Source organism: Phragmites australis, chromosome 8 (genome assembly GCF_958298935.1).
Source record: "Phragmites australis chromosome 8, lpPhrAust1.1, whole genome shotgun sequence".
Taxonomy (NCBI): domain Eukaryota; kingdom Viridiplantae; phylum Streptophyta; class Magnoliopsida; order Poales; family Poaceae; genus Phragmites; species Phragmites australis.
In genome coordinates this window covers 3,407,177-3,434,271 of record NC_084928.1, presented here as the reverse complement: position 1 = coordinate 3,434,271, position 27,095 = coordinate 3,407,177, and the positions used below count along the sequence as shown (strand labels likewise).

At 45.1% G+C, this 27,095-nt stretch overlaps 2 protein-coding genes across 7 annotated transcripts; one reads left to right on the top strand and one right to left on the bottom strand.

Annotated features, from left to right (window-relative positions):
- Positions 1-575: 575 nt before the first annotated feature.
- Positions 576-14,649, bottom strand: LOC133926305 (transcription factor BHLH6-like). 6 transcript variants are annotated; one of them, XM_062372162.1, is made up of 7 exons: positions 14,100-14,649; positions 13,946-14,011; positions 13,773-13,838; positions 12,516-12,833; positions 12,335-12,404; positions 12,133-12,254; positions 576-1,080 (listed from the first exon to the last, which is right to left on the bottom strand). In XM_062372162.1, the coding sequence occupies exons 1-6, from the start codon at positions 14,421-14,423 to the stop codon at positions 12,133-12,135; spliced, it is 966 nt and encodes a 321-aa protein (XP_062228146.1). In that variant the 5' UTR covers positions 14,424-14,649; the 3' UTR covers positions 576-1,080. The 6 variants fall into 6 exon arrangements, with proteins under 6 accessions (XP_062228146.1, XP_062228149.1, XP_062228150.1 ...); XM_062372165.1 differs by having other exon boundaries at positions 576-865; XM_062372166.1 differs by having other exon boundaries at positions 14,103-14,649.
- A 4,498-nt stretch (positions 14,650-19,147) lies between these two features.
- On the top strand, positions 19,148-25,057 carry LOC133926302 (serine/threonine-protein phosphatase PP1-like). Its single transcript, XM_062372158.1, has 3 exons — positions 19,148-19,596; positions 23,019-23,578; positions 24,431-25,057. The coding sequence occupies exons 1-3, from the start codon at positions 19,419-19,421 to the stop codon at positions 24,659-24,661; spliced, it is 969 nt and encodes a 322-aa protein (XP_062228142.1). The 5' UTR covers positions 19,148-19,418; the 3' UTR covers positions 24,662-25,057.
- The last annotated feature ends 2,038 nt before the right edge of the window (positions 25,058-27,095 follow it).

The window sequence follows — 27,095 nt, the reverse complement described above, 5'->3', positions numbered from 1 at the left end:
GATAGATGCTTCTGGTTTACTCTGTACCTTGAGTCGGCCGGCGGGGGACACACGAGATCATGATCCGAGATGACTCGTCCCTTCGATGCCAGAGTTGCCGAACGCGCATGGTGGATGGCATCGAATGCTCGCTTCTCGAGCCCCTGCTGATGCCAAGGTCTCTGCACTTGGGGCAGTTTTCTCATTGAAGAATTCTTAAAGCTTTAGCCAGGTGCTACTTGTAACTCAGTACGGTGAATGACAACGGAAGCCAGAAGGGACTCAGGGTTTTGGGAGTGGTTCTGATGCCTGATCGGTTTAGTTGCTGGGGTCGTTTCGTCTTTCGTATGGTTTGTCCTGCGCTAACGCCTGTGTGGCGTACCATAACAGATTACTAGATAAACGTTCTGCTGTTTCATATCAGGTCCATGTACAATCTCTGCGAATGTATTCTCTTAAAAGGAAAATTTCAGCTTGGTAGATGTTCAGGCCTTGGTACGGATCCTTTTACATTCACATGGCCATGGCTTTCAGCCCCTAGAATATAGATTGCTCAGATCATCTTATATCTCGTGCTGATCCAGTTCAACGAGCAGTTCAAAACAAAAACTTGAACACACAATAGACTATTCTGAATTATATCATAATATTCGGCTTCTGCCGTCTTTTTGAAAAGTATTACAATATTCAGCAAATGAAAGAATGAAGCCTTTTCAGTCTCGGGCTGCTCTCAGTAGACTATACTCGGAACATCTGATCCAGAGCAGTTCTGATAGTGGAGCTAGCTAACTTGCCTCAGATTAATGGGGGCAGTTGTTTACAGGCTGCTGATTGGAAAACGTATCACAGCGCACCAGTCTCAATTACCTGCTAGCTTCCCGATAAACTGTGAAATATGCAACGGACAAGGATTACATGGTTTTCTATTATCTGTACTGCCCTGCTAAGTGAAGCATTCAGGTCGCTTCAAAAATAAAAGATACTGTTGTGGTAACGGAGGTAAATGATTTGGAAAGCCTGCCTGTCAGTTAGGTTACTGAACTATGTCATCCTAGCTTGGGACCTGACCTCGGTTTCATCAGTTGTCACTAGTTTCCTAAGCTGTCCAAGATTGAAAATAAAAGAAATGTAAACAAATATCAGCAGAACCACTGAAAAATACCAATTTAGGTCAGGAAGCAAGTAAGCTGCTGACAGAGCTTTCTTCACCTACCTGAAGGAACATGCTTTTTCATGATATGCTTGAAGCCATGGAACAAAATAACTTCATAATTGCAAGGTCAATGAACTTGTCGACCAAATTCATTTCTAAACATCATATATACAATTTCACTCTCCAACTACAATTTTCTACATTAAATCGAGGACTCTATAAGAGCCATGCTTGACTGTAGGGCGAAACCTTAAGATTGGCCGAGTAAAAAAATGATAATTTTATTACAAATTATTTTGCCAAAATTTCCTTACCCCTACTGCCTATATACCTTGATGCTTCATTTAACAAAAGTTTTTACTCAATCCCGACTCATTCTGTTCCTTAAAACCTTGGCAGATGGAAGGAGATGGATGGACCGTCACCAAGTGCTTAGACGTGCAGGGCTTCCCCCTCATCCTTTGGGAGACACTGATGAGGTTCGGATATACTCAGCGTCCAGAGTACCGTGGACGGGAGTACCAGGAGCATGGTACCAGCAAATGTGAGGTCCATGTTCTTGTGTTCGAGACGCCCGAGCATACAGATTGGCAACCATGGAGTGTTGTTGCCTATGGGGCTGAATACAGTGATACCTACCAAGCAGCAGCCCGTAAAGCCCTACTACACTTCTGCGAGAAGCACGAGAAGGACGCCGGACGTACCCCGGTGAAATTCTTTGCAGTAAGTGACCGTTCCCGCCCAGTGTGGCGCAATAGGATGAGAAGGTTGGAAGGCCTGGGTCAAAGAGAGGACGACCCTACCCTAGTCGCTATAGTGAAGTACCTACTCGCACTAGACCAGCTATACGAGAGCCACCGCTTCGAGTGGAGGGCAAGTATTCAGAGGGCAGAACACTCAGAGACCTGGGAAAGAGCTCTGCGGAGGCAGTTGCAACAAGTCCGAGAGCAGGCCGCAGCTGCAGAAAGGTGTGCCGAAGATGTAACCAAGGCCCTCATGGAGACCTCAGAACACTATGTCAAGGAGCTCAACCAAACCTACTTGACTTGCCACAGGACACACGGAGGACCGCACCGCAAGCTCACCCCAAGGAAGAGGACCTTCCACTTGCCTCCTCTTGACAGCGTTCAGCGCTTGGAATTACCCGGAGTTCCCCTCCTGCCCCCAGGAGTCGCCAGCGCAATCGCGTCTGGCAGAGTTATACCAGCACCGGTCGCAGTGCCACCACCACCTCCACCAGCTCCCGGAGCAGAGCCAGAAGGTCAGATGTATGAAGAAGGATCCGAGGAAGAAGAAGAAGAAGAAGAACCCTTCGAGCGCGAGTTTGTGCGCGACGACGACTCGGAGGATAGCCAGGAGTCTGTGGGAGAGAACAACATTGACTTGGATGGTTATGAGGAGGACATGGCTAGAACCTTTAGTCAGATGCACGACTTGGAGCTAGCTAGCCATGGCGACATCGACCTCGCTGCAGAGTGGAGTGCAGCCCACCCCTGAAGCCCCTCTTCACCATCAGCAACGGTGCAATTCAGGAGCGCCGTCAAGACCAATGTACCGCCTGCCGACCGCGTGTCAGACTTCCAGTAGTGTGCCCAGTGATGTAACCCTTGTATCGTAGTGTAGTAGCGTGTTACGTTTGTAGCAGTTCTGTGTTGCTTGGAACCCTTAGCTCCAACGCCCGTGTTTGTACTAAATCTTGTGTAATGTAATGCTATGTGATGTTCGTGCTATGTTGTGTGCCTTAGTTAATCGAGTGCTCTTAAAAGAACCCTAATAGCCAAATGATCAGCTATCCCCTCTGGAGCCTTACCTTTTCTCCTACCTTCAAGCAGATGCCGCCTAAGAGGACAACCCGGATCCAGCCACGCCAAGGGTGTCAAGCTCGTGAAGGATATGAGTCCGCTAGTGAGATTCAAGTGGGACGTCAACCCAGGGGAAGACCATGAACCAGAGGAGGAAATCAGAACCAAGACGGATGGGTTAAGCAAGCCTCGCTGTATCCCCAAGCCCAAAGAGAAATCATAGAAGAGCTAGACCATGATGAAGAAGTAAACCAAGAGCCAGAAGGATATGGCCAAAACAACCAACTAAGAGGACAACTGCCACCCCCACCGTCTGTGGAGGAACTTGTGACTTTGATGGCAAATCGGCTGACCGAAGCCATAGCTCAAGGCAATCGTGGACATGGTCAGGGGCCACAGCCCAAAATGACTGAGTTCATGAGACTGAGACCAGCCACCTTTGACCACACTGAAGATGACCCTTTAGTAGCCGATGATTGGCTAAGGGGCATAAACAGGAAGCTGGATGTTGTAAACCCCAGCGATCATGAAAGAGTTCTTTTGGCATCACACCAGCTAACAGGAGCAGCCCTAGAATGGTGGGAAAACTACCAAGAAGCAGTGAAAGATGCTAGTGCCATCACATGGAAGGAATTCCAGGAGAAATTTAGGAGGTATCACATTCCCGAAGGGATCATCGAGATGAAGGCAGCGGAGTTCCGCGACTTGAAGCAAGGGTCCATGACCGTGAATCAGTACATCCGCAAGTTCACAAAGCTCTCTCGATATGCCCCTGAGGATGTAAACACAGATAAGAAGAAGCAGGACCGTTTCAGAAGGGGACTGTATAGTACCCTGAAGACACACTTGTCTGCAAGTACCTACCCAGACTTCAATACGATGATGAATCGAGCCATCATCGTAGAGGAGGCCAAGACTGAAGGAGACAATGACCGGAAGCGCAAGTTTTTGGCGCAGAAGCAAAAGCAGCAAGAAAGGTTTGCAAGGCCCAGACCTAGCTACCACCAGAAGACAAAACACCAACCAACCATGCAGTATCGGTCTCAGAGATATAACCAACCAGCAAGTTCAGCCTACCGCAGCCAGCACCCAGTAAGTCAGCAGAATAACAGTGGAACTGTTGCACAGGTGACGGAGAGAAATAAGGACAGAGTCTGCTATAATTGTAGAGAGCCTAGGCATGTGATAGCCAACTGCCCACACAAGAACCCTACCGCAGCACGAGCCCTGACGAACCCCGCAGCAAGTGCTAGGACAGCAGCGTCGGGAGTTGGACGTGGTGGACCCTAAGCCTCAGGACAACAGAAGAGGACAACACAATCCTTTGAAAGAGGCCGCGTCAACCACATCGATGCTCGTGATGCCCAGGAAGCATCGGACGTCGTCTTCGGTGAGTTCATTGTCAATTCAACTCTAGCAACCGTACTATTTGATTCTGGAGCTTCGCATTCATTCATATCCTCAAAGTTTGTTGCTAAGCATAGAATTCCAACTGTCATGCTTAAGATCCCCCTTATGATACGCTCTCCCGGAGCGGAAATTAAGTGCCTACTAGGATGCCCCCGGGTGAAAATTATAATAAGTGGGGTAGAGTTCCTAGCAGACTTAGTAGTTCTCCAATCTGATGGAATAAATATCATCCTTGGGATGAATTGGTTAGCCAAATGTCAAGGCAACATAGCTTGTGGCACCCAAAAAGTCACCCTAGTTAACCACCATGGCATTAAAGTGGAATGACAGCCTAAGGGACCAAAACCCAAGCACATGTTGTGCAACTTGAAAGCCACCACCCCGGACAAAGTGCCCATAGTGAAGGAGTACCCAGATGTGTTCCCAGAGGAACTACCTGGAATGCCACCTGACCGGGAAATAGAATTCATCATAGATCTTATCCCTGGAACATCCCCAATGACCAAGAGACCCTACCGTATGGCAGCAAATGAACTAGTAGAGTTAAAGAAGCAGCTAGGAGAGTTGCAAGAGAAAGGTTATATAAGGCCTAGCTCGTCCCCGTGGGGATCACCTGTCTTGTTTGTGAAGAAGAAAGATGGTGGTTTTAGGATGTGTGTGGACTACCGAGCCTTAAATGAAGTCACAATAAAGAATAAATACCCACTGCCCAGGATCGATGACCTCTTCGATCAACTGCAAGGAGCCAAGTTCTTCTCTAAGATTGACTTGAGGTCAGGGTATTACCAGCTAAAGGTTCGAGAAAGTGACATACCTAAAACAGCCTTTGTAACCCGGTATGGACAATACGAGTTCACAGTAATATCCTTTGGGTTAACCAATGCTCCTGCCTATTTTATGAGCTTAATGAACAGGGTGTTCATGGAAGAGTTAGATAAGTTTGTCGTAGTCTTCATTGACGACATACTCATCTACTCTCAGAGTGCCGAAGAGCACGAACAGCACCTAAGAATAGTCTTAGAAAGATTAAGAGCCCATGAGCTTTATGCCAAATGGTGGGAAAACTACCAAAAAGCAGTAGAAGATGCTAGTGCCATCACATGGAAGGAATTTCAGGAGTAATTTAGGAGGTATCGCATTCCCGAAGGGATCATCGAGATGAAGGCAGCGGAGTTCCGCGACTTGAATCAAGGGTCCATGACCGTGAATCAGTACATCCGTAAGTTCACAAAGCTCTCTCGCTATGCCCGTGAGGATGTGAACACAGATAAGAAGAAGCAGGACCGTTTCAGAAGGGGACTGCATAGTACCCTGAAGACACATTTGTCTGCAAGTACCTACCCAGACTTCAATACAATGATGAAGCCGTCATAAGATATGCACACGGCTATCCAGATAGGTTTAACACTCTGCAGAGGTTGTACATTTTACCCACAAGATCTGCACAGGCTCCCAACTTAGCAACTGGTGAAGCCGTCATAACGAGACGTAACAACCTCACAACGAAGCCACAATATCCACCCATGAGGCACTAAGATACCAGGAGCTTTAGAAGAATTACGGGAAAGATCACTTAGCAATCCCAAGGCTTGATTTATGACAGTTTCATCATCGTATTGAAGTCTGGGTAGGTACTTACAGACAAATGTGTCTTCAGGGTACTATACAGTCCCCTTCTGAAACGGTCCTGCTTCTTCTTATCTGTGTTCACATCCTTAGGGGCATAGCGAGAGAGCTTTGTGAACTTGCGGATGTACTGATTCACGGTCATGGACCCTTGCTTCAAGTCACGGAACTCCGCTGCCTTCATCTCGATGATCCCTTCGGGAATGTGATACCTCCTAAATTCCTCCTGGAATTCCTTCCATGTGATGGCACTAGCATCTTCCACTGCTTCTTGGTAGTTTTCCCACCATTCTAGGGCTGCTCCTGTTAGTTGGTGTGATGCCAAAAGAACTCTTTCATGGTCGCTGGGGTTTACAACATCTAGCTTCCTGTTTATGCCCCTTAGCCAATCATCTGCTACTAAAGGGTCATCCTCAGTGTGGTCAAATGTGGCTGGTCTCAGTCTCATGAACTCAATCATTTTGGGCTGTGGCCCCTGACTATGTCCACGATTGCCTTGAATGCCTTGAGCTATGGCTTCGGTCAGCCGATTTGCTATCAAAGCCACAATTCCTCCACAGACGGTGGGGGTAGCAGTTGTCCTCTTAGTTGGTTGTTTTGGCCATATCCTTCTGACTCTTGGTTTACTTCTTCATCATGGTCTAGCTCTTCCATGATTTCTCTTTAGGCTTGGGGATACAGCGGGGCTTGTCTAACCCATCCGTCTCGGTTCTGATTTCCTCCTCTGGTTCGTGGTCTTCCCCTGGGTTGACGTCCCACTTGAATCTCACTAGCGGCCTCATATCCTTCACGAGCTTTACGCCCTTGGCGTGGCTGGATCCGAGTTGTCCTCTTAGGCGGCATCTGCTTGAAGGTAGGAGAAAAGTAAGGCTCCAGAAAGGATAGCTAATCATTTGGCTACTAGGGTTCTTTTAAGAGCACTTGATTAACTAAGGCACACAACATTAGCACGAACATCACATAGCATTACATTACACAAGATTCAGTACAAACACGGGCATTGGAGCTAAGGACTCCAAGCAACACAGAACTGCTACAAACACAACACGCTACTACACTACGATACAAGGGTTACATCACTGGGCTCACTACTGGAAGTCTGACACGCGGTCGGCAGGCGGTACATTGGTCTTGACGGCGCTCCTGAATTGCGTCGTTGCTGATGGTGAAGAGGGGCTTCAAGGGTGGGCTGCACTCCACTCTGCAGCGAGGTCAATGTCATCATGGCTAGCTAGCTCCAAGTCGTGCATCTGACTAAAGGTTCTAGCTATGTCCTCCTCGTACCCATCCAAGTCAATGTTGTTCTCCCCCACGGACTCCTAGCTATCCTCTGAGTCGTCGTCGCGCACAAACTCGCGCTCGAAGGGTTCTTCTTCTTCTTCTTCTTCTTCCTCGGATCCTTCTTCATACATCTGGCCTTCTGGCTCTGCTTCGGGAGCTGGTGGAGGTGGTGGTGGCACTGCGACCGGTGTTGGTATAACTCTGCCAGACGCGATTGCGCTGGCGACTCCTGGGGGCAGGAGGGGAACTCCGGGTAATTCCAAGCGCTGAACGCTGTCAAAAGGAGGCAAGTGGAAGGTCCTCTTCCTTGGGGTGAGCTTGCGGTGCGGTCCTCCGTGTATCCTGTGGCAAATCAAGTAGGCTTGGTTGAGCTCCTTGACATAGTGTTCTGAGGTCTCCATGAGGGTCTTGGTTACATCTTTGGCACGCCTTTCTGCAGCTGCGGCCTGCTCTCGGACTTGCTGCAACTGCCTCCGCAGAGCTCTTTCCCGGGTCTCTGAGTGTTCTGCCCTCTGAATACTTGCCCTCCACTCAAAGCGGTGGCTCTCGTATAGCTGGTCTAGTGCAAGTAGGTACTTTTAGTGCAAGTAGGTACTTCACTGTAGCAACTATGATAGGGTCGTCCTCTCTTTGACCCAGGCCTTCCAACCTTCTCATCCTATTGCGCCACACTGGGCGGGAACGGTCACTTGCTGCAAAGAATTTTACCGGGGTACGTCCGGTGTCCTTCTCGTGCTTCTCGCAGAAGTGTAGTAGGGCTTTACGGGCTGCTGCTTGGTAGGTGTCACTATATTCAGCCCCATAGGCAACAACACTCCATGGTTGCCAGTCTGTATGCTCGGGCGTCTCGAACACAAGAACATGGACCTCACATTTGCTGGTACCATGCTCCTAGTACTCCCGTCCACGGTACTCTGGACGCTGAGTATATCCGAACCTCATCAGTGTCTCCCAAAGGATGAGGGGGAAGCCTTGCACGTCCAAGCAGTAGGTGACGGTCCATCCATCTCCTTCCATCTGCCAAGGTTTTAAGGAACAGAAATGAGTTGGGATTGAGTAAAAACTTTTGTTAAATGAAGCATCAAGGTATATAGGCAATAGGGATAAGGAAATTTTATCAAAATAATTTGTAATAAAATTATCACTCTTTTACTCGGCCAATCCTAAGGTTTCGCCCTACAGTCAAAATGGCTCTGATACCATCTGTCGGACCCCTCCTTTGGGGTCACCTCATGTAGCTCATACCGGTCCCTGGATCAGTAGCTGGTACGCACGAACTCCAACAGAAGTAGACATCATAGTCATACATCGAATAAATACGGTAATAAAGTACAATACAGAGTTCATTACAATAGAAGCCCGAAGGCATAATTTTACAAACTCTCAAATACAGCGGAAACACACAAAAGCGACCCAAGCCCTACAGGCAGCTTGAGTGCAGACGAAACCGGCTTCTCTAATCTTCATCTCCTCCTTCGACGAAGTCGGCCTCTGGATCATCTGGATCCACAATTAGCAAGTATGAGTACGTAAGGTACTCACCAAGTCCTACCTCAAGGGGAAAGTTAGATGCTTAAGGGTAGATCGAGGTAAGGCTATAGAGTCTTTTAGGTTTTTGCGAAAAGCTAATTTTATTGATGCAGGGTTCATTTTGCAAAGACTAACTTTAATGAAAACTTTTCCGAAGTGAGCACATAGGTTGAGCTTATGGGGGTTGACGGCCCTGGGGGAGATACATCCGTCCCGCTAGTTCCCACAAGACTTTGCCAGCGGACACACAGTTCAGGAGGTTTAGGGCACAAAGCCAAAACCATTCTTTTAGAAAACACGGGCACACAGCCCACTCACACGCCAAGGAGTTACTCACGCCAAAAGCTAATCATTATGATCAAACCATAGCACGTCTTTGACCGAGGACACGGCTATCCGGATAGGTTTAACACTCTGCAGAGGTTGTACACTTTACCCACAAGATATGCACAGGCTCCCACCTTAGCAACGGGTGAAGCCGTCATAACGAGACGTAACGACCTCATAACGAAGCCACAATATCCACCCATGGGGCACTACGATACCAGGGGCTTTAGAAGAATTACGGGAAAGATCACTTAGCAATCCCAAGGCTTGACTTAGCCTCCACAATATCACCAGCCGGACCTTGAGCTACACACTACCCAAGTCTTCTCTTGGTCCCTATTGCCACTACCGGCCTCTGGGTGGGTACCGCACTAAGTCAGAAGGGTTAGATCAAGTCCTGCCCATACAAGCCATGTGGTTTACGAGTAGATACTAGGTGAGATGTCACAGCGAACCGATCCTTATACGACCGAGGTAAGAGTCTCCCAGCAAAAACACCACAAAGGCGAACCTTGCTCCAAGGTGGCTCCTACCTTTGTGGGGCACCTTACTCACCCTCGTCAACACTACTCTAGAGTTTTCCCAAGAACACAAATGTTACACACACCAAGCACCAAGCACACACCATTTCTCATTGTAAAGCATGGTTATCACATGTAAATATCTAGTTCTTTCTTTTGAGCAAAGCAATCCTAAGCATACTAGTAAACAAGCATTCTTCCAAGCAATCATTATAGTTGATGTTGGGAATCTTCTAGGGTTTCAACGAAATAATGGTAACAATGACAAGGCATGGGATAAACAAGCTGGGTCATAACTATTCTAGCATTTCTTTAAGAATCATAGCTACTAATCTAAACATGCATACTCCTATTATTTGAAACAATGGCTCTACGGGTTGTGTTTAAAAAAAACATAGGATCAACATGATCAACGGTTGTAGGACTTGCCTTCGTTGAAGTCCTCGTCTGCTCCTTCTTCAAACTCCGGGTCCTCGGGGTCGTCCTCGAATGCTCCTTCCTCTAATAATCGCAACAACGACAAAGGCGCAATCAATCAAACAATTAAAATAATGGTCAAACAATTTACAAAAATTATGAAATTGATATGATTGGATAGATCTCGAATTTAGATGAATATCGGTAGAAGAATCGACGAAAACGGAGTTAGGACGGAGGAGAAACGGGCTTCGGAAGTTTTGCCGGGAGAAAAATTCAGAAAAAAGAAAAAGGGGGGATATTCGGCTGAGTCGGCTCGGACTGGACTCGGCTCGCGGCTCAGCTCGGAGGGGACGGCTCGGCTCCGCGTCGGTGGGCTCGGCAGCCGGCGGCTCGGCTCAAGGAACCGGGCCCACCTGTCAGCTGCACAGGGAGAGAGAGTATAAAAGGGAGAGAGCAGAGAGAGGGGGGCGGCCGGCTTGGCTTGGCGAAGAGAGAACGGGAGGGAGAGAGAGGCGTCGGGCGGCGGCGGCGCTGGTGCAGCGGCGGCGGAGGCCGGCGTCGTGGCGCCGATCGGAGGGCGGCGGCGGCCGGAGGGAGGCGGCCGGCCTCGCCGGCCGGGGCTGGCTGGCGGGCGGCCAGCGGCTCGGGGACGGGCAGCGGAGGCCGGCGACCGGAGCTCCAGGTACGCCCAGGGGAGGGAAAAGGGGGAGAGGAAAGAGGAAGAGGGAGGAAGGGGACCGGGGGGGCTCACCGGCGGCGGGGCGCACAGAGAGAGGGCGGCGGCGGCGGTGAGAGCTCGGGAGAGAGAGAGCGAGATGGCTCGGGGAAGAAGGCACTGTTCATCTCCTCTTTTATAGAAGCCGGCGGCGAGGAGCGGCGTGCGGGACGAGGCGGCTCGGGGCGCGAGACCACGGAGCGGGGCGCGAGGCGACGCGGGGAGCGAGATGATGGCGCAGGGCGCGAGGTCTGCCGTCGCGGCGCGCGGCGACGGGACGGCAGGCGCGGCGCGCGGCGACGGGACGGCGAGTCACGGGGAGAGAGAGGGAAGAGAGAGAGAGAGGAAGGAGAGAGAAAAGGGGGGAAACTAGGGATTTGACAATAGCCGTGTCCTCGGTCAAGGACATGCTACGGTTCGGTCATAATGATTAACTTTTCGGCGTGAGTTACTCCTTGGCGTGTGAGTGGGCTGTGTGCCCGTGTTTTCTAGAAGAATGGTTTTGGCTTTGTGTCCTAAGCCTCCTGGACTGTGTGTCCGCTGACAAAGTCTTGTGGGAACTGGCGGGACGGATGTATCTCCCCCAGGGCCGTCAACCCCCATAAGCTCAACCTATGTGTTCACTTCGGAAATGTTTTCATTAAAGTTAATCTTGCAAAATGAACCCTGCATCAATAAAATTAGCTTTCCGCAAAAACCTAAAAGACTCTATAGCCTTTTCTCGATCTACCTTTAAGCATCTAACTTTTCCCCTTGAGATAGGACTTGCTGAATACCTTACGTACTCATACTTGCTAATTGTGGATCCAGATGATCCAGAGGCTGACTTCGTCGAAGGAGGAGATGAAGATTAGAGAAGCCGGTTTCGTCTGCACTCAAGCTGCCTGTAGGGCTTGGGTCGCTTTTGTGTGTTTCCGCTGTAATTGATGGTTTGTAAAATTATGCCTTCGGGCTTCTAGTTTAATGAACTCTGTATTGAACCTTGTTATCGTATTCGATGTATGACTATGATGTCTACTTCTGTTGGAGTTCGTGCGTACCAGCTACTGATCCAGGGACTGATATGAGCTACACGAGGTGACCCCAAAGGAGGGGTCCGACAGACTCGGGCTTGAAGTATCAACAGTTTTCACATTTTTAACAAAATAGCACCAATAGTCTAAACAAACATGAGATAACATGCCAATAAGTATGAAAAGTCCAGCTCAAACCAATAATAAACCATAGTCCAACTTCATAGTTCAAAAAGGTCAAGTTGTCAGAGTCATGCTATGTTGTGATGAAGCTCAAATCATCTATTTCCAGCTATTTTAAAGTTTACCATGGTAGGATTCACATGTCTCTTCAAACATGAAATGAGAAGCTTACCTACGCATGTCCTGTATTTTTTGGTAGCATATCATGTGATCGCTCTTTGCTACGTGAGCAACCATCAAAATGATCAGAATTCACGATGGACGATTCATGCCAAATGGGATTCATATTGTTCCCTATAAGAGGTCAAAGGGAAATGTCAAGGATGAGAAGTGAAAGAATGGCGCAGGATGAATGGAAGTAAAATGTCACAAACCTGGCAGATTAACTCTTTCTTGAGCTGAAGTTAGTTGATGCTTTGCCATTATCTCCCCCCGAAGCATCATCTTACAAAGAAAAAATATAAGTTAAGAAAACTCTGGTGACACTGCAACGAAATATTAAAAGAGGGTAAGGTTTGGATCAATATTCTGCTCTATTCTCGATAAAAGGATTACCTCAGAAGATTCAGGCATCTGAAACGATCGAAGGTGTGACTGTGATGATTCCAAGCGAAATGGAAGCTCTGGAATGGTTTTGTCAGGAACACTTGATAAGATAAGAGATGGTGGTTGATTTTGTGGAGGAGGATTTAATGGGTCAAATGCCTGATGAGCTCCTGAACTTTGGTTTACAGGTGGCATCACTGCCCCAGACTTTGATGTTATGATGTTGCCCCCACCAAGTGCAGCAAACATTTGTGATGCTTGCGCAGGCTCAAGTGCTCCAGACAAATACGGTGGGTTCAAGAAAACACCATTTCTCATAGACAACATCTGTAACAAATCCATAGGAAAAACATCAAAATTGTAATAACAGTTCAGCTATTAGGAAAACCAAGCGAAGCTCGGGTGGTTTTGTGCGAGGTTGTTCGCCTAGCCCGTCTGGGTTCGATCCCTGGGTTCAACCTAGGTGTTCCATTTTCCACGGAATGGGTCTCCCCTTCCGTATACCCCATCCAAAAAAAAAAAACAGTTCAGCTATTAGCGCATACAATTAAAATAGAATAGTATGTCAACTACTCAAACAGCATGCATATAACCAAAATAGTATAGTGTTATTGTGGAGTATAGGAAATAGGCAGCATTCTTGGCTTAACACTAACCACGTACATTGCTGCATATTGTCAGCCTGTCATTGACATTAGTTGCTATCCCAAAACTGCTTTGGCATATTGATTATTTAGCACCTTAGGCTGCAAACCATCTTTGTGTATTCAGCATAATATGGAATTGACATCCCATGGCAATCCTTCTTGTCCACTAGTTATATCATTTATCTTGGGGTTACACAACTTGATGAGATTATGTGTTAGAAAAGTATGTCTTGACAAGAACCTAGTGCCCAAAAATTGCCATCTCACATAATAGACAACGACACGCTTTACTTAACACGACAACAGGGAAGTTTGTTATTGATCAATCATTCGACCATGGTGGGGTAACGGTCTAACACTTCAAAAAGAAAAACATCCTGTCAACCAAATCATGTACCTGCAAGGTAATGGAGCGTCCATCACGCATCATGCAAAGACCACTTGCTGGGTATAATAAGGCTACTGGCATAAGCATAACGCATCATGCAAGTATGTTCGTCACGGGTTGGGTGAGGATCAATAAGGACAGATACTCTTATGATACCATTTTTTTGTTAATGTTCCTAGTATGCATTGGAAAGATGCATTCGCGTCATGCAGACATGTAGTGTTTGCTCACCTGCACTTGGAGCTGGAGATGCTTCAGATACTCAATTGCATCGTCAAGCATGGATGCCTTGTCAGTCTGGACTCCATAAACCATCATAGCAGAAACACATTATCCAGCACGAACACAGCTGAAGAACCATATATTTAGGGAGAAAGAGAAAGGTCTTCTCGCTTTCTACTGACCTTGTTGGAGTTCGGTATCAGGCTCTGCAGCGCCTTCATCTTCTCGTTGATCTTGCTTCTCCTCCTCTGCCAACCAAACCAAGCAACGATTTTTAGCACTTGCACTGGGAAATCAGAGCAAAGCAAGAGGAACACTTGAGAAATGGCAGCGCACCACCTTCTCGGAAAGGTTATGCACCTCGGCGGCGCGGCTCCGCTTGCTGCCGGACCCCCCGCGCTGTCGCGCCGGCGCCGGCTCGGGCTCCGACCCGCCCGCGTCGCTGTCGCCGAGCCCGCCCGCTTCCTCCCCGTAGTCCACCTGATGGCCGTGGCCCAACGCTGCCGGAAACGCCACCCCGCCGAACATCTGGCGCCGCACCTCCTCCTCCTCCTGCCGCTGCCGCCGCTGCTGATGGTGCAGGAGCAGCATCGCCTCCCGCCCGTGGTCCTGCACGCCCGCGCCGCCCCCGCCGAAGCCACCGAGCCCCCGCTCGTCCATCCCGCCCGCGCCTGACGACCACGCGACGTCACCGCCGAGGACAGGCAGGGGAGAGTTCTCGTTGGGAGAGGCGGCGAGGAGAGAGAAGGCAAGAGGATGCGGAGGTGGTGGGTTTGGGTTGGAAGCGCGGCCGCGTCCGTCTTTTTAGTGTTGCGCCCATGCCTTGCTGCTGCCTCTGAGCGGAGCCGAGCTCGGTGGTGGACTGGTGGGTGGCCGGTTGCTTGCTCGCCCTCGCCCGCGCCCGCTTTGGGCTTGTTTTTTGGGACTTTCTACGTGGTTTTGGCGGCTTTTTCCCGTGCGCCCGTGCAGCGGGGGGTTCGGGCTCCGCGGTAGCTAGCGCGGGCCGGTCACTTTTCCACCCTGTGGGTCCGTGCGGCGGGTGTGCATTTATGTTGGCTTCAGTAGTGTGTGGGTTTGGGTTTTCTGCGTCCAGCGCTGTGGGTTTCTGCATCCATGTTTTTTGGTGCAGCGTGTTCTTTTTCTTTCAGTTATTCTTTCCTGCGGAAGCTCCGATTTGAAGTTTAACCCGAAGAAATATATGAACGTGGTTATATTACATTGACGACATTGATGAAGGAAATAACCTATTTTTTATAGGGATAATCCTACGAGTTAGTAGAAGTGTGACTTACTAAGCCTATCTGAACTTAGACCTATCTATATAGCGGTCAAGCTATCCTAGAGCAGCACCTTAATCATCCTAAGTACTTAGCCGAGTGATGATGTTGACATCAATAATCAAAAGAGATAATAATAATTTAGTCTAACACTTCGCACACCTACTTGTTAGTTTCATTAGTGTATCAACCTATAATTCAAGTCTACTTTAAACTACTCTCATACATCTTTTGACACATTCTCTAGATCTCCTCGACCATATCCTTTGCAGGGTCAAAGCTATATGAAGTTAGGGTGCAGCACAAGCGTTAGAGGAAATCAGTATTTTAGTAATAATTTGCTTATTTTGATCATTTGTGCACCCTGTTGAGCTTGAAAGTATATATTATAAGGCACAATGTTAAAATTGTATACGTTACTGTGTGTATAGTGAAGTGGTGTCTATTGTTTACGACTTGTTTGGTTGCCCCCCCTGTGCATTCAGGCAACGCTTGTTTGGTTGTCTGGCGCTTGAGTCGGTCTATTTTGAGCGGTGTAAAAATACTCTGCGAGTCTGGCTCCTAGAAAATGTATTTTAATTATGTTTCTCTATAGCTAGGCTAATGATGATATTAGCATATAATTAGTAAGTGTTAACTCATATTAGTATATTCTAAATTAGATTAAGGCTTAATGTGACAAATTAAATACCATAGAGTATATTTATATAAAATAAACATCATACTAATACTTGCTTTTTTATTTCAATGTCATACAATATGTATTTATACGAACAACCAAATACAATATTATCTCAACTAGCCTAAACACATACAACCAACCAAATAAAGTGGTATTGCATATATACAACCTGACTCATTAAACTAGGCTCACTAATACTAGTCAGATTAGACCATATAAATAACCAAACGAACCATTAGTTCTAGATTATTAATTGCCATATAGCCTGACTCATTAAACTCGGCTCACTAATACGGGTCTGATTACACCATATAAACAAATAAAAACCCTTAGTTCTAGATTATTAATTGCAAAAAGTCAGACTCACTGATACAAGTCAGATTAGACTATATAAACAACCAAACGAACATTTAGCTCTAGTTTCTTCGCTGATCCTTTGCATCCTTAGATGTCATGTTTTTGGTCACCACCACGTTCCTCCTTAGTCGATACGGCAACAACGATAGAGCTGAATTTATATTCTCTTTCCTCCCTACATGATGAGCATGCCTCATGTCATCATTAGCACAACGTAGTATCTTATTAATATTGCGTTATGTGTCATGCTAGCACCGCTTTCCGTGGCCATAGACCCATAGTCCGATACATTCGTGTCAACTCCTTCCCACATGCCTCAAATCATGCCTAGCACGCGCGCGCTCTGTCTCTCACATATACATGCATGAATCTCCTAAAATGAGATAATTCTTTATATACCAAAAATAATCAAAATTCTTGATCTGCCATAAAAAAGGTATGCCACTACTTGAATTTTTTCACTATGTATCACTGTCGTCGTAATAGAGTTGATGGCGGTGGCAAATATGGGAAGAAAAAATTAGTTTTTTAATCTTTATGTGTCATTAGAATTAATACCGTTGTAATAGTAGTAGTAGTATAGAGGGTAAAAATAATTTTAAGTAGTGATATATGAGGGACAAAAATATTTTTTGGTAGATCGAAGATTTTGATAACTTTTGATAACATAGAGAGAATTGTCTCATGTAAAATTGGATTATTAGAATTGAATAACTTTTTTAGATGTGTTAGCTAGTGGATTCACAAACATATATGCAGGCATATACACACACATATATACCAAAATCAAACAAACATGGCCCCAAATCAACAGATTCGATGCTGCTAAGCTCCATCCTTCTCTTCATCGAGCTCTGCTTCGCCCTATCTGAATCTGGAGTAAGGTGTTTACCCGAGCTCTGCGTTCCTCTTCATCTGATGGCAGGAGTGGAGTTGCTTCCATTTTCTCAATTGTTTATTCGGCAGTCATAAAGCAACTAGGCGGATTAGTGCGCCTAGATCGTGTGTTTCATAGAGTATGATAAAAGGAGGGTGAAAAAAAAATAGATTTAGTAATTTTGAACATCTCAATATTTATATTTAACACATTCATTTAATTATAAGGAAAACAATATTACTTTTATACATACACATAATTTTAATATTTAGACGACAATAATACGAACCTAACAAAATTTGTTTCATATTTTTTGAGTTTTAGATATTTTTCTTTACATTTTAGATTATTTCAACTGATTTATCAATATAACTAATATTCATTTCAACATTTTTAGAATTTTCCGAAAACGAAATTATATTATATATATGCATATATATATATATATGTATACTTATACATATATATACATATATATATATATACGTACATATATGTTGGTCCCACATGAATAGTAACCTGACCTCTGGTTAATATATGTAATAGATAAGGTGCATCAGTGCTACAAATTTTTACCCAGGTATCGATAGCTGCAGTGGATTACATTGATGCCCCCAACCTTCTCTCTTATTCGGCCATCGTTTTTTTTTTTTTTTTGCCACTGTGTGTCTGGTCTAAGAGTATATATGTCTATTAGTGTGTCATGTCTCTCACACACATATACATGCATGAATTCCCTATGTAAAATTAGATTATTAAAATTGAATAACTTTTTCAGACATGTTTGCTAGAGTTAACAATTATAAATAAGTGAATACTCTCACATCTTGCAAAAAGATGACCGTATCCTTTTTTACTTTGACCAACTTACGCGCATGAGTATCCAGATCAAACGGTCATATCAAAATAATACGGGCACATATATAACAAAAATACTTCTATATACCATAATTTAAGTACCATTTTTTACATATATATTACAATAAGAATCAATAATTGAATTTATGCTCTCAAAAGCATGCATTTTGCTTTCCAAACATTACTTATACAAATATTTGTGCCAACAGGTTGTATTAAAAAAAACAATAGAAATTATAAAGTCGAAATAATCTAAAACGGACTATAACACGAATCTCCAAACACTTTGACCGGTCATCAAGGCATCGCCATAAAAACACCTTTTATTTTTCAAATAGATCAGGCTAACACCGGCATACCGTAGACCTAGGAAACAAATCCTATAAAACCAAGCTTTACAAAATACTTTTTCCTGTGATGACACGTGTCTTCTTTCTCTTCTCTTCAATCTAATTATACTAGGTAGATTAACGCGCTTTGCTGCGCCCGTTTCGAATAAATGTTATGCTTGAATATTGCATGATTTGTAGTAGCTTTAATAGCACATGAAGCGTACCGATTTTTCCACCATTAGTATATGCTATTAGAAGGAAAACATTGAATTCATTTAGACTCATACATGTAATATATATATATATATATATATATATATATGCATATATTTGTATATATATACACACACAATATATTGCTGAGCAATAGCTACGTCAGTAATACGGAACTAACAAAATTTGTTTCGTATTAGTGCACTGATTTTTCCACCGTTAGTATATGTTATCGGAAATGGGATGTTAAATTCATCTAAACTCATGTATGTAATATACATATATAAATATAAATATATATTTATATCTATATAGATTTATATATATATATATATATAATATTTGTGGACAGTAACAAAATTTGTTTTATATTTTTTTAGTTTTAGTTTTTTTTCTTTGCACTCTAGAGTGTTCCAATCGATTTATCAATATAACAAATTTTTCTAGTATTTCCGAAAATAGAAAGTATATTATATGTATACGAATATGTATATACATATAAATGTATACGTATCGGTATACAATGATGGGCGGGTCTGCTACAGTAGCTACAATAACAAATACGTATATATATACATATATATGTATACTATACATATACATATATACATGTATCCGTATGCAATGATTTGTGGGCCCTGCTACAGTAGCAGAGCATCTGAGCGCTCAGGGATTCCACCGCCGTTGGTATATAGGATTGATTGATCAGATAAAAAATATTTAGCTAAATCACAGTCTAAAAAAGTCTTCCATATAAATGTGCTATAAAATTTGCTTCAGCTGACCGAACCCAACCGCCTGAGTCCGAACTACACGCCAGTTCCTGGTGCAACCCGCCGGGGATTCGACGCAATAATGGCCTGCGACCACAACTTGCAAATTCCCTGCTCCTCTGGTGCACGTTCCGCCCCCCTCCCTTCCCGTGTCGTCTTCCCGTCGATCGGCGGCTGGGTAAAGCGCAGGAGGCATTAAGAGGGCTAGGGTTTTAGCTAGGGTTTTTTTTCCGGCGAGGCGCGGCGGCAGCAGAGCTAGGGTTTCCCTTCCCGGTGCGGCGAGGCGATGGACGCGGCGGCGGTCGACGACGTGATCCGGCGGCTCCTCGATGCCCACGGCGGGCGGTCGCCGCGCAACGCGCAGGTGACCGACGCGGAGATCCGGAGGCTCTGCGCCGCCGCCAGGGACGTGTTCCTCTCCCAGCCCAACCTCCTCGAGCTCGAGGCTCCCATCAAGATATGCGGTAAGAGCGGCCTCCAAGCAACACTGATAAGCGTGCTAGTAGCCTACCGAGCCTTCGTTTTCTCGGTCTGTTCCGGGCTAATTGTGTTTCGTTAGAGCTGTTGCTATTGGGATGGGCTCTCTGGATTTGATGTTCTTGGAATCCCGCAGTGTGTTTACATGTTCTATTAGTAATTGCCTAATTGGAATATGTAGCACCGGTAGGAATTTCAAAGAAAATGTATGACTGCCTGAGGAACCGCGCTTTGGATTTCTTTGTCTTACCTTCCGCTACTTTCGGTGATTCTATTGTTATTCTTTGGAAAAAGTTCATTTTACTACCAAGTATCTCACTAGTCTGAAAGTTTTATTTGGTTTAGTTAACCCCTAAGGTTCTGAAACCGTGTCACTTAACCCCTTAGCAGTTGTGGATTAGTGGTTTTGCCATGTTGATGCCACATCATCGGATTTTGCTGATGTGGCTACCACATCATATTTTCTTCCTCCTACAAATCTCCTCTTTTCTCTGTCCCTTGTGCTCACCATATCATCCTATTTTGCCAGTCTCTCAGTGATCATGTACACCGCGAATGCCATTCTCGAATCCGCGTGGGACCTGCATCAGAACTTGTAGCCTGTGCCCTGCGCCAAGCCGCAGACGACAGTGGCGCAGCCCATGGCACACTACATGCCGTGCATGGTGCCAGCCACTGCTCCACGCTTCTGGTCAGGGGCGGAGCTATGTGAGGGCCAAGAGGGGCCATGGCCCCTCCTCAAAATTGCAAATCCTTAGAGAAATTATTGAACATTTAACTTATTAGCTAGTTAAACATGGAAACGGCCACCCGTTCCTAATGCAATTCATCCTCTTTTAAGTGCTGGTCTCTTCTTAATCCGTAGTCAAGCTCCCCCACTGCTTCTGGTGCCGCTATTTTGGCCACCAAGAAGCAACTTTTAGCCTTGAATGGCCTGCCACCTGAGTTCTGTACTCGCAGCACAAATCATTGTATAGGCTGCACTAGAGCCAAGAGTAGTAGTTTGATTCAATTCGTGGAGGGCTAAAGAATTGGCTGCTGCACCACGTGAGGGGCATGACGGGCAGCCCTGGAGCAGCGGCATTGCTACCTCTTCTCGCTGCCGCCTTGCTTGTCGATCAGGTCGGCCGCACTGCCACCCGGGGATGAGACCTGCTGCCGGCTCTGCTTGTGCACTGAACAGACACCTTTTCTGTACCTGATCCCACGTAGCCACATACTAAGCTCGGCAAGATCTGGAGCAAACACGAACAGCAAGGAGTTTTGGCGTCTGAGAGACATTCAACATGCCTCAAATGGTCCTGTCTTGCACATGCACCACCACTAATCCACCTACGATGCTTATGTGCCAAAACCATCATCTAATACCATCCATGCTAGCAAAACCGCCCAGCCAAAACCACCCAAGGGGTTAAGTAACCCAGTTTTAATACTTGAGGGGGTTAAGTAGTGGTTTACATATATTATGGCTTTTCTAATATGTGCCTATGCCACTATACCACGCTTGAGATTTCAGATCAGAGAGAAAAGTAAGAGCGTGAAGATAAGAGTGTTAGTGGAAGAAAATAATTTGTTTGGAATTGTAATTACTAACATGTGAGTTGGTATGTTATGTCTATTTCTTAAGTTTTGTGTGTCTTTACAGTGAAATAGTGAAGAAAATGTTTTAAAGGGGGCAGCGACTTTTTATGCTTTATATTTTTTGAGCAAATTTCACTTTGGACCATATATTAGTGCACTCGGTGCCCTTTGAACCACATTTAACAATAAGTGTCACTTTGAACCATATATTTTACGTTAAACTTTCAATTTGCACCGTGTCTAAGGATTGGACCTTTGACCGTGCTCATGTGGCAAGCTCCATGAATTCAACTAGGAGGGTTGACTTAAGTTGTTAGAGCCGTCTCTCCATATCAGGCCTTCAGAGTCCAAGTGTCATTGTTCGCAGTCGTCATCTATTTATATTCCTCACTGACGCTACCACATCAAGTTACCACCTACACGGTCGCTCCTCACCAGCCACGTCTATCTTGTCACCGCCTCCCTTCAAGTCACCACCTGCACTGCCGCACCACCCTGGCCATGTCTACCTCGCCATTGGCCTGACGCCTATCTCCGCAATGCTAGCGAACAGGTAATCAGAGGACCATATTACATGTAGGATGTTGACTTTTTGGATTGTTGGCAACGACATAAACTCGATACCATCCTACGCGATGTGGAGAGATGGCTCTAGCAACTTGAGGCCAAAGGGGAAGCAGACAACGAAGAATGAATCGAGAGAAAGAAAGATTGGTTTGGAAATAGCTGTCCATCCTCCCAGATAAATACGTAGAGTTGAGGTGGATGGAACCGCTTGTCACGTAAGCATGATCAAAGTTTGATTCCCTAAACCCGGCGGTGCAAATTGAAAGATTAGCATGAAATATATGTTTCAAAGTGAAAGTTGTTATTAAAGGTGGTTCAAAGTACACCAAATACACTAATAGATGGTCCAAAGTGAAATTTCCTCTTTTTTTGGGGGGGTGGGGGGTGGGGTGGGGATTTGTAGTTGTGGATGCCACATTAAGTTGTGGGGATGTCGTCAACTGATTTCTTCTTTTTGTCTTTTTCAAATTTTGCCAGGGGCATATATTTGTTATACAGAAGGTAACTACATGAAAGCTATCCGTTCACCTAGATCTCTCCGAGACATCGGGTAGTATTTGCAATGTAGCATGCCAGAAGTGTGATCAATATCTGATCTTGAGTTCTTGACAAGTCAACTAGTACTCAGAGAATTGATGCTAGTTGTCAAAGATTGTTTGGTTTGTATTAGCTCACTTAAAGTGGCACATACTATGCTATATGTACTATACAAAAATGTATTAAAATGGTAGGGTTTCACCACTAATCACACGTGTAATATGTGCCAAGTGAAGTCATTCAGGCATGTGAAACTTCTGATGGTGGACTTTCACATATTCTAAGTCGTTATCAGACAATCTGTTTATACCAGATTGCAAAATCCAGAGTCGGTTTCTCTGTTTGGAAATTCACAGCCGAGGTTTGCAGTTCAAAGAACATTTGGTCGTTGAGTGGATAACTGGATATAATTTGTTTGTGCCACTTTGAATTAGCTTTACCCATTGTATGATAAGTACTGCTATTGTGCTGTAAGGATAGATAACTTTGTAGTGAAGACTGGAATAAAGTGCAAATATCCCCCACACTGTGTATCCTGTTAGTTTGCTAAGTCCAATAACACTTGTTACATTGTTATTAGCTGTACAACCCTTTTTTCGTTTGTTGAATAGGTTCATACTTTTGCCTCAAGGTCAATATATGCTGTGTAAATTTGTCATTATAAGAAATTTGTAATGTATTGAAATCATGTTCAGCGTTTAACAGCTTCTTTACTCATTGACAGGGGATATCCATGGTCAGTATTCTGATCTTCTTCGATTATTCGAGTATGGTGGCTATCCACCAGAGGCGAACTATCTGTTTCTGGGAGACTATGTTGATCGAGGAAAACAGAGTATCGAAACAATATGCCTTCTCCTTGCGTACAAGATAAAGTACCCGGAGAACTTCTTTCTTCTTAGGGGAAACCATGAATGTGCCTCTATCAACAGAATATATGGGTTCTTTGATGAATGTAAGAGAAGATTCAATGTTCGCTTGTGGAAGATTTTCACTGATTGTTTTAACTGCCTCCCAGTGGCTGCACTTATTGATGATAAGATCTTATGCATGCATGGCGGTTTATCTCCTGAATTGAAGAGCATGGATCAGATACGTAGCATTTCCCGTCCTGTGGATGTGCCTGACCATGGTCTGCTCTGTGATCTTCTGTGGTCTGACCCTGATAAAGAAATTGAAGGGTGGGGTGAGAATGACAGGGGTGTATCCTACACCTTCGGAGCTGACAAGGTTGCTGAGTTTCTTCAGAAACATGATTTGGATCTGGTCTGCAGGGCCCACCAGGTATTCATGTTGATCTTGCAGTACATTTTTCTAGCAAGTAAAAACAGCTGTCCCACCCAGAATTTTGTTCATCTTTTGACACTAAGTGCATATTTCATATGAAAATTCATTTGATCATGTTTCCCAACAAATAACTATCATATAAAAAATTGTTCAATCCCTGATTAAATTACTACTAACCTGTTTTTTAGAATTGAAAATGTTCTCCATTTAATTATGAATCATTTATCCAAGATATTCTGTTTTGTGTAATTTGGTGTCTTTTTGTGAAGATGCTATTTACATCTGGTCTATATTGGACACATTTTTTTTTAAAAAAAAAATGTACATCAGTGTACTATTCAGAGCATCAATATGATCGCCAAATATACTTTCCATTGTTGTAAAAATTGAGTGTAACCCTGCTATTGAGAAAAAAGCAGCAGCACACATGTCCTTTTGTAGGGTGTTTGTCGTTTGGTATTGGACACAGCAGGCAATAGTTTTTTAATGTATTGTGCCAGCACTTCTGCTAAGTATCTGAAACTTTGAACCAATTACAAGACAACATGAGTAAAGTTTGTTAAGACTTACTGTAAACTGAAATGGTCAAATTCAATCCAACTGCCTGGTATATTACAGTCTAGTTCATGCAGTTTGAGCTTTAACCATCAATCTAAAACGCTGATGTATTTCCCCTTCTTCTGGAATAAGAGAATTGGATATTCTTGGTTTGCTCTAGTGTGCTCTAGGGAATTAACTGAAGCATCTTGAGCACCTTTTCTCAGTGGATCTCTGCTGTTGTGAATTCTCATTATTGTGCATTGCCTTCATTACCATGCGCTGCTTTATAACTGAATCTTCTCTGCACAGGTCGTGGAGGATGGTTATGAATTTTTTGCCAAGCGCCAGCTAGTAACCATATTCTCTGCACCTAACTACTGTGGCGAGTTCGACAATGCTGGTGCTATGATGAGCATTGACGATTCCTTGACATGTTCATTCCAGATTCTGAAGCCTTCCGAAAAGAAAGGAAAAGCAGGAACTGGGAACATGTCAAAACCTGGAACACCTCCTAGGAAGATAAAAATCAATATCATTTAGCCAGATTTTCTCTAAACTTTACTGAGAATTTGTGATGAAGCATCCCGCCAAACTTGTTATGGTGAGAGCTTAGGTGCACCTAACACAATGTTGAAATGTCAACCCGCGTAACTTTTCTTTTAGTGGTCTGAGGTCTGATACAAATATGTCCTGCCATTATCCCAACGAAAATGAAGATCATACTAAGGAACAGAAACCTTACCTCAGAAGTTTTTGTGTGGATTTTCTTCCTACTCTTCTACACATGCAAATCTTTATGGCTGGGGAAGTGTCGTCGACAAGATCTTGCGGTGGAGATTGCATTGTTATGTAGATGTTATGTTTTGTACGATATTTTCCCCCATAAGCTTGTTACTGAAAATGATTGACAAACTGTAGTGAATGTCCTTTTGCTGATGCTAATGCCAGAAAACGACTGGACAGGTGTGCCTAGCAGCTAACGGTTAAAGGCCGTTCTGGAGCATGATGTTTTGTCATTGTTATATTGAATTTGCGGTCTATGGTAAGTAGTATGTGTTCTTCCTTGACAACTGGTAGTACGTGTTCTCTTTTTAATGGCTAGCTACATGCACAGGCGAAACCATGTAGTTGGCTATCACCTTCGGGCTCATGATTCAGTTTTTTTTACCATCTTGTCGATCATGATATGATATCGCACGGTGTGTTTTATTTATGAATGAGAACTGGCGGGAGATGCAGAAACGACGTAAGTTTTGGAACATGCTGTGTGCTCCTGAGCAACAGCTAATTCTTGTTTTCTGCTGTCCTGTTTTGTGAACTCATCTCCGGTGGAAGTTGAATTTCCACCGCTGTTTGGGCCTCCGACGGGAAGGTTGAAGGAGAGCTCGGAGCTGGTGCCAGAGACTTAACCATTTCCGTGGTTACCGACCATTACGGCTTCGTTTTGCAACTCCAGGATTAGCCGTGATGCTGCTGACTCAATCTACCCCGTTTCATAAGGATATGTTGGGTTCCCGGAATGTTCGGTTTTCTGGATAAGGTTTTTTTAAGCTGTTTCATAAGTCTTGTTTATTTAAAAGAAGAGCATTTTTAAACAAAATCGGTAAGAAAGTTGTCAATTTATATTAAAAAGATGGAGGGTCCTACGGGTCAAAAGTACAGATCCGACTGCAAAAAGAGCAGCCCTCTTTTACAAACCAAAGCACATATATGGACCATTCTCGCGACAACAAGCATCCTAAGTGTCCGGTAGAATGCCTAATAAGTGGAGTTTGCAACCTAGAAGGCACCAAATCCTCCTAGTGAGCGGGCATTCTGCCAACAAGTGCAGACAAGTCGCATAAGAGTGCTTGCAAAGGGAACAAATTGGGTTGCAAGGCCAATTTCTTTGCGAGAGACGATCCACTGTCCACTACCTGTTTTGGATAGCCAACCAAGTGAAGAATTTGCACTTTGGCGGAGCCCAAACCTTCCAAATGAGCCCAATGAAGTTTGTTGGGATGGCTCCTCTGAACATCAAAGCGTACGCAGACTTGGCAGAGTAGTCACCGTGTCTAAAAAATTTCCAAACAACGGAGTCAGGGATGACGAAGCGAAGGTTAACGTCCTAAGTCGCCCTCCAAAGTTGGATGAACTGGGAAATGTGCTCTCGTGAGACATGTTGAAGCGAGGCCAAGTCCGTAAGCCAGTTTCTATGCGTCATTGCCTCATGGAGGGAGCACTGCTTGTTACGAGAATCTCAAAGAGCAGGGACGTGAAGTCTTTTGGCCTGAAACCCCCCCCCCCCCCCAGCCAAAGGAGAGTGCCAAAAGGATATATTCTCTCAATTACCAACTGTAATCAAGGTGGCCGCCACGAAAAGAAGCCTATCAGAGTCACCGCAAGGCAAATAGCCACCAACACAAGCCTTATGCGGTGCGCTCTATTCCTGCCATAGCCATCTTTGTCGGAGCGCCCACCCGAAGGATTCGAGGTCTAGACCCGAGAACCCCCCCCCCCCCCCCTCCGAGAGGTTTTGGTTTTGAAACCTTCCTCCAATTGACCTTGCAATTTGCACCTGTGATAGGCTTGCAGCCTGCCCAAAGAAACTATTTCCTAGCTTTGTCAATCTAGTGCAGGACCGACATTGGAGTCTTTATCGCCGATAAGATTGGTTGTGAGGTCATCACAACCTTTACTAAGGCAAGACGCCCTAACGGGGACATATTCCTCTCCTTCCAAGAAAACATCTTCCCAATCACCTTGTCGACTATGGGTTGCGGGACAGAGGCCTTGAGGCATCCCACGGTTAGGGCCATGCCAAGGTAGGTGATTGGAAAATTAGAGACAACCACTGGCAGGTCAAAAAATACCATGGCCAGGTCAACATCCTCGCAACAGATTGGAGTAACAGTGGTTTAGGCAAAGTTGGTGTAAGACCCGCGTTGCCGGGATCTCCTGTGCCTCCTGTATCAGTCCCTGGATTACGTAGCTG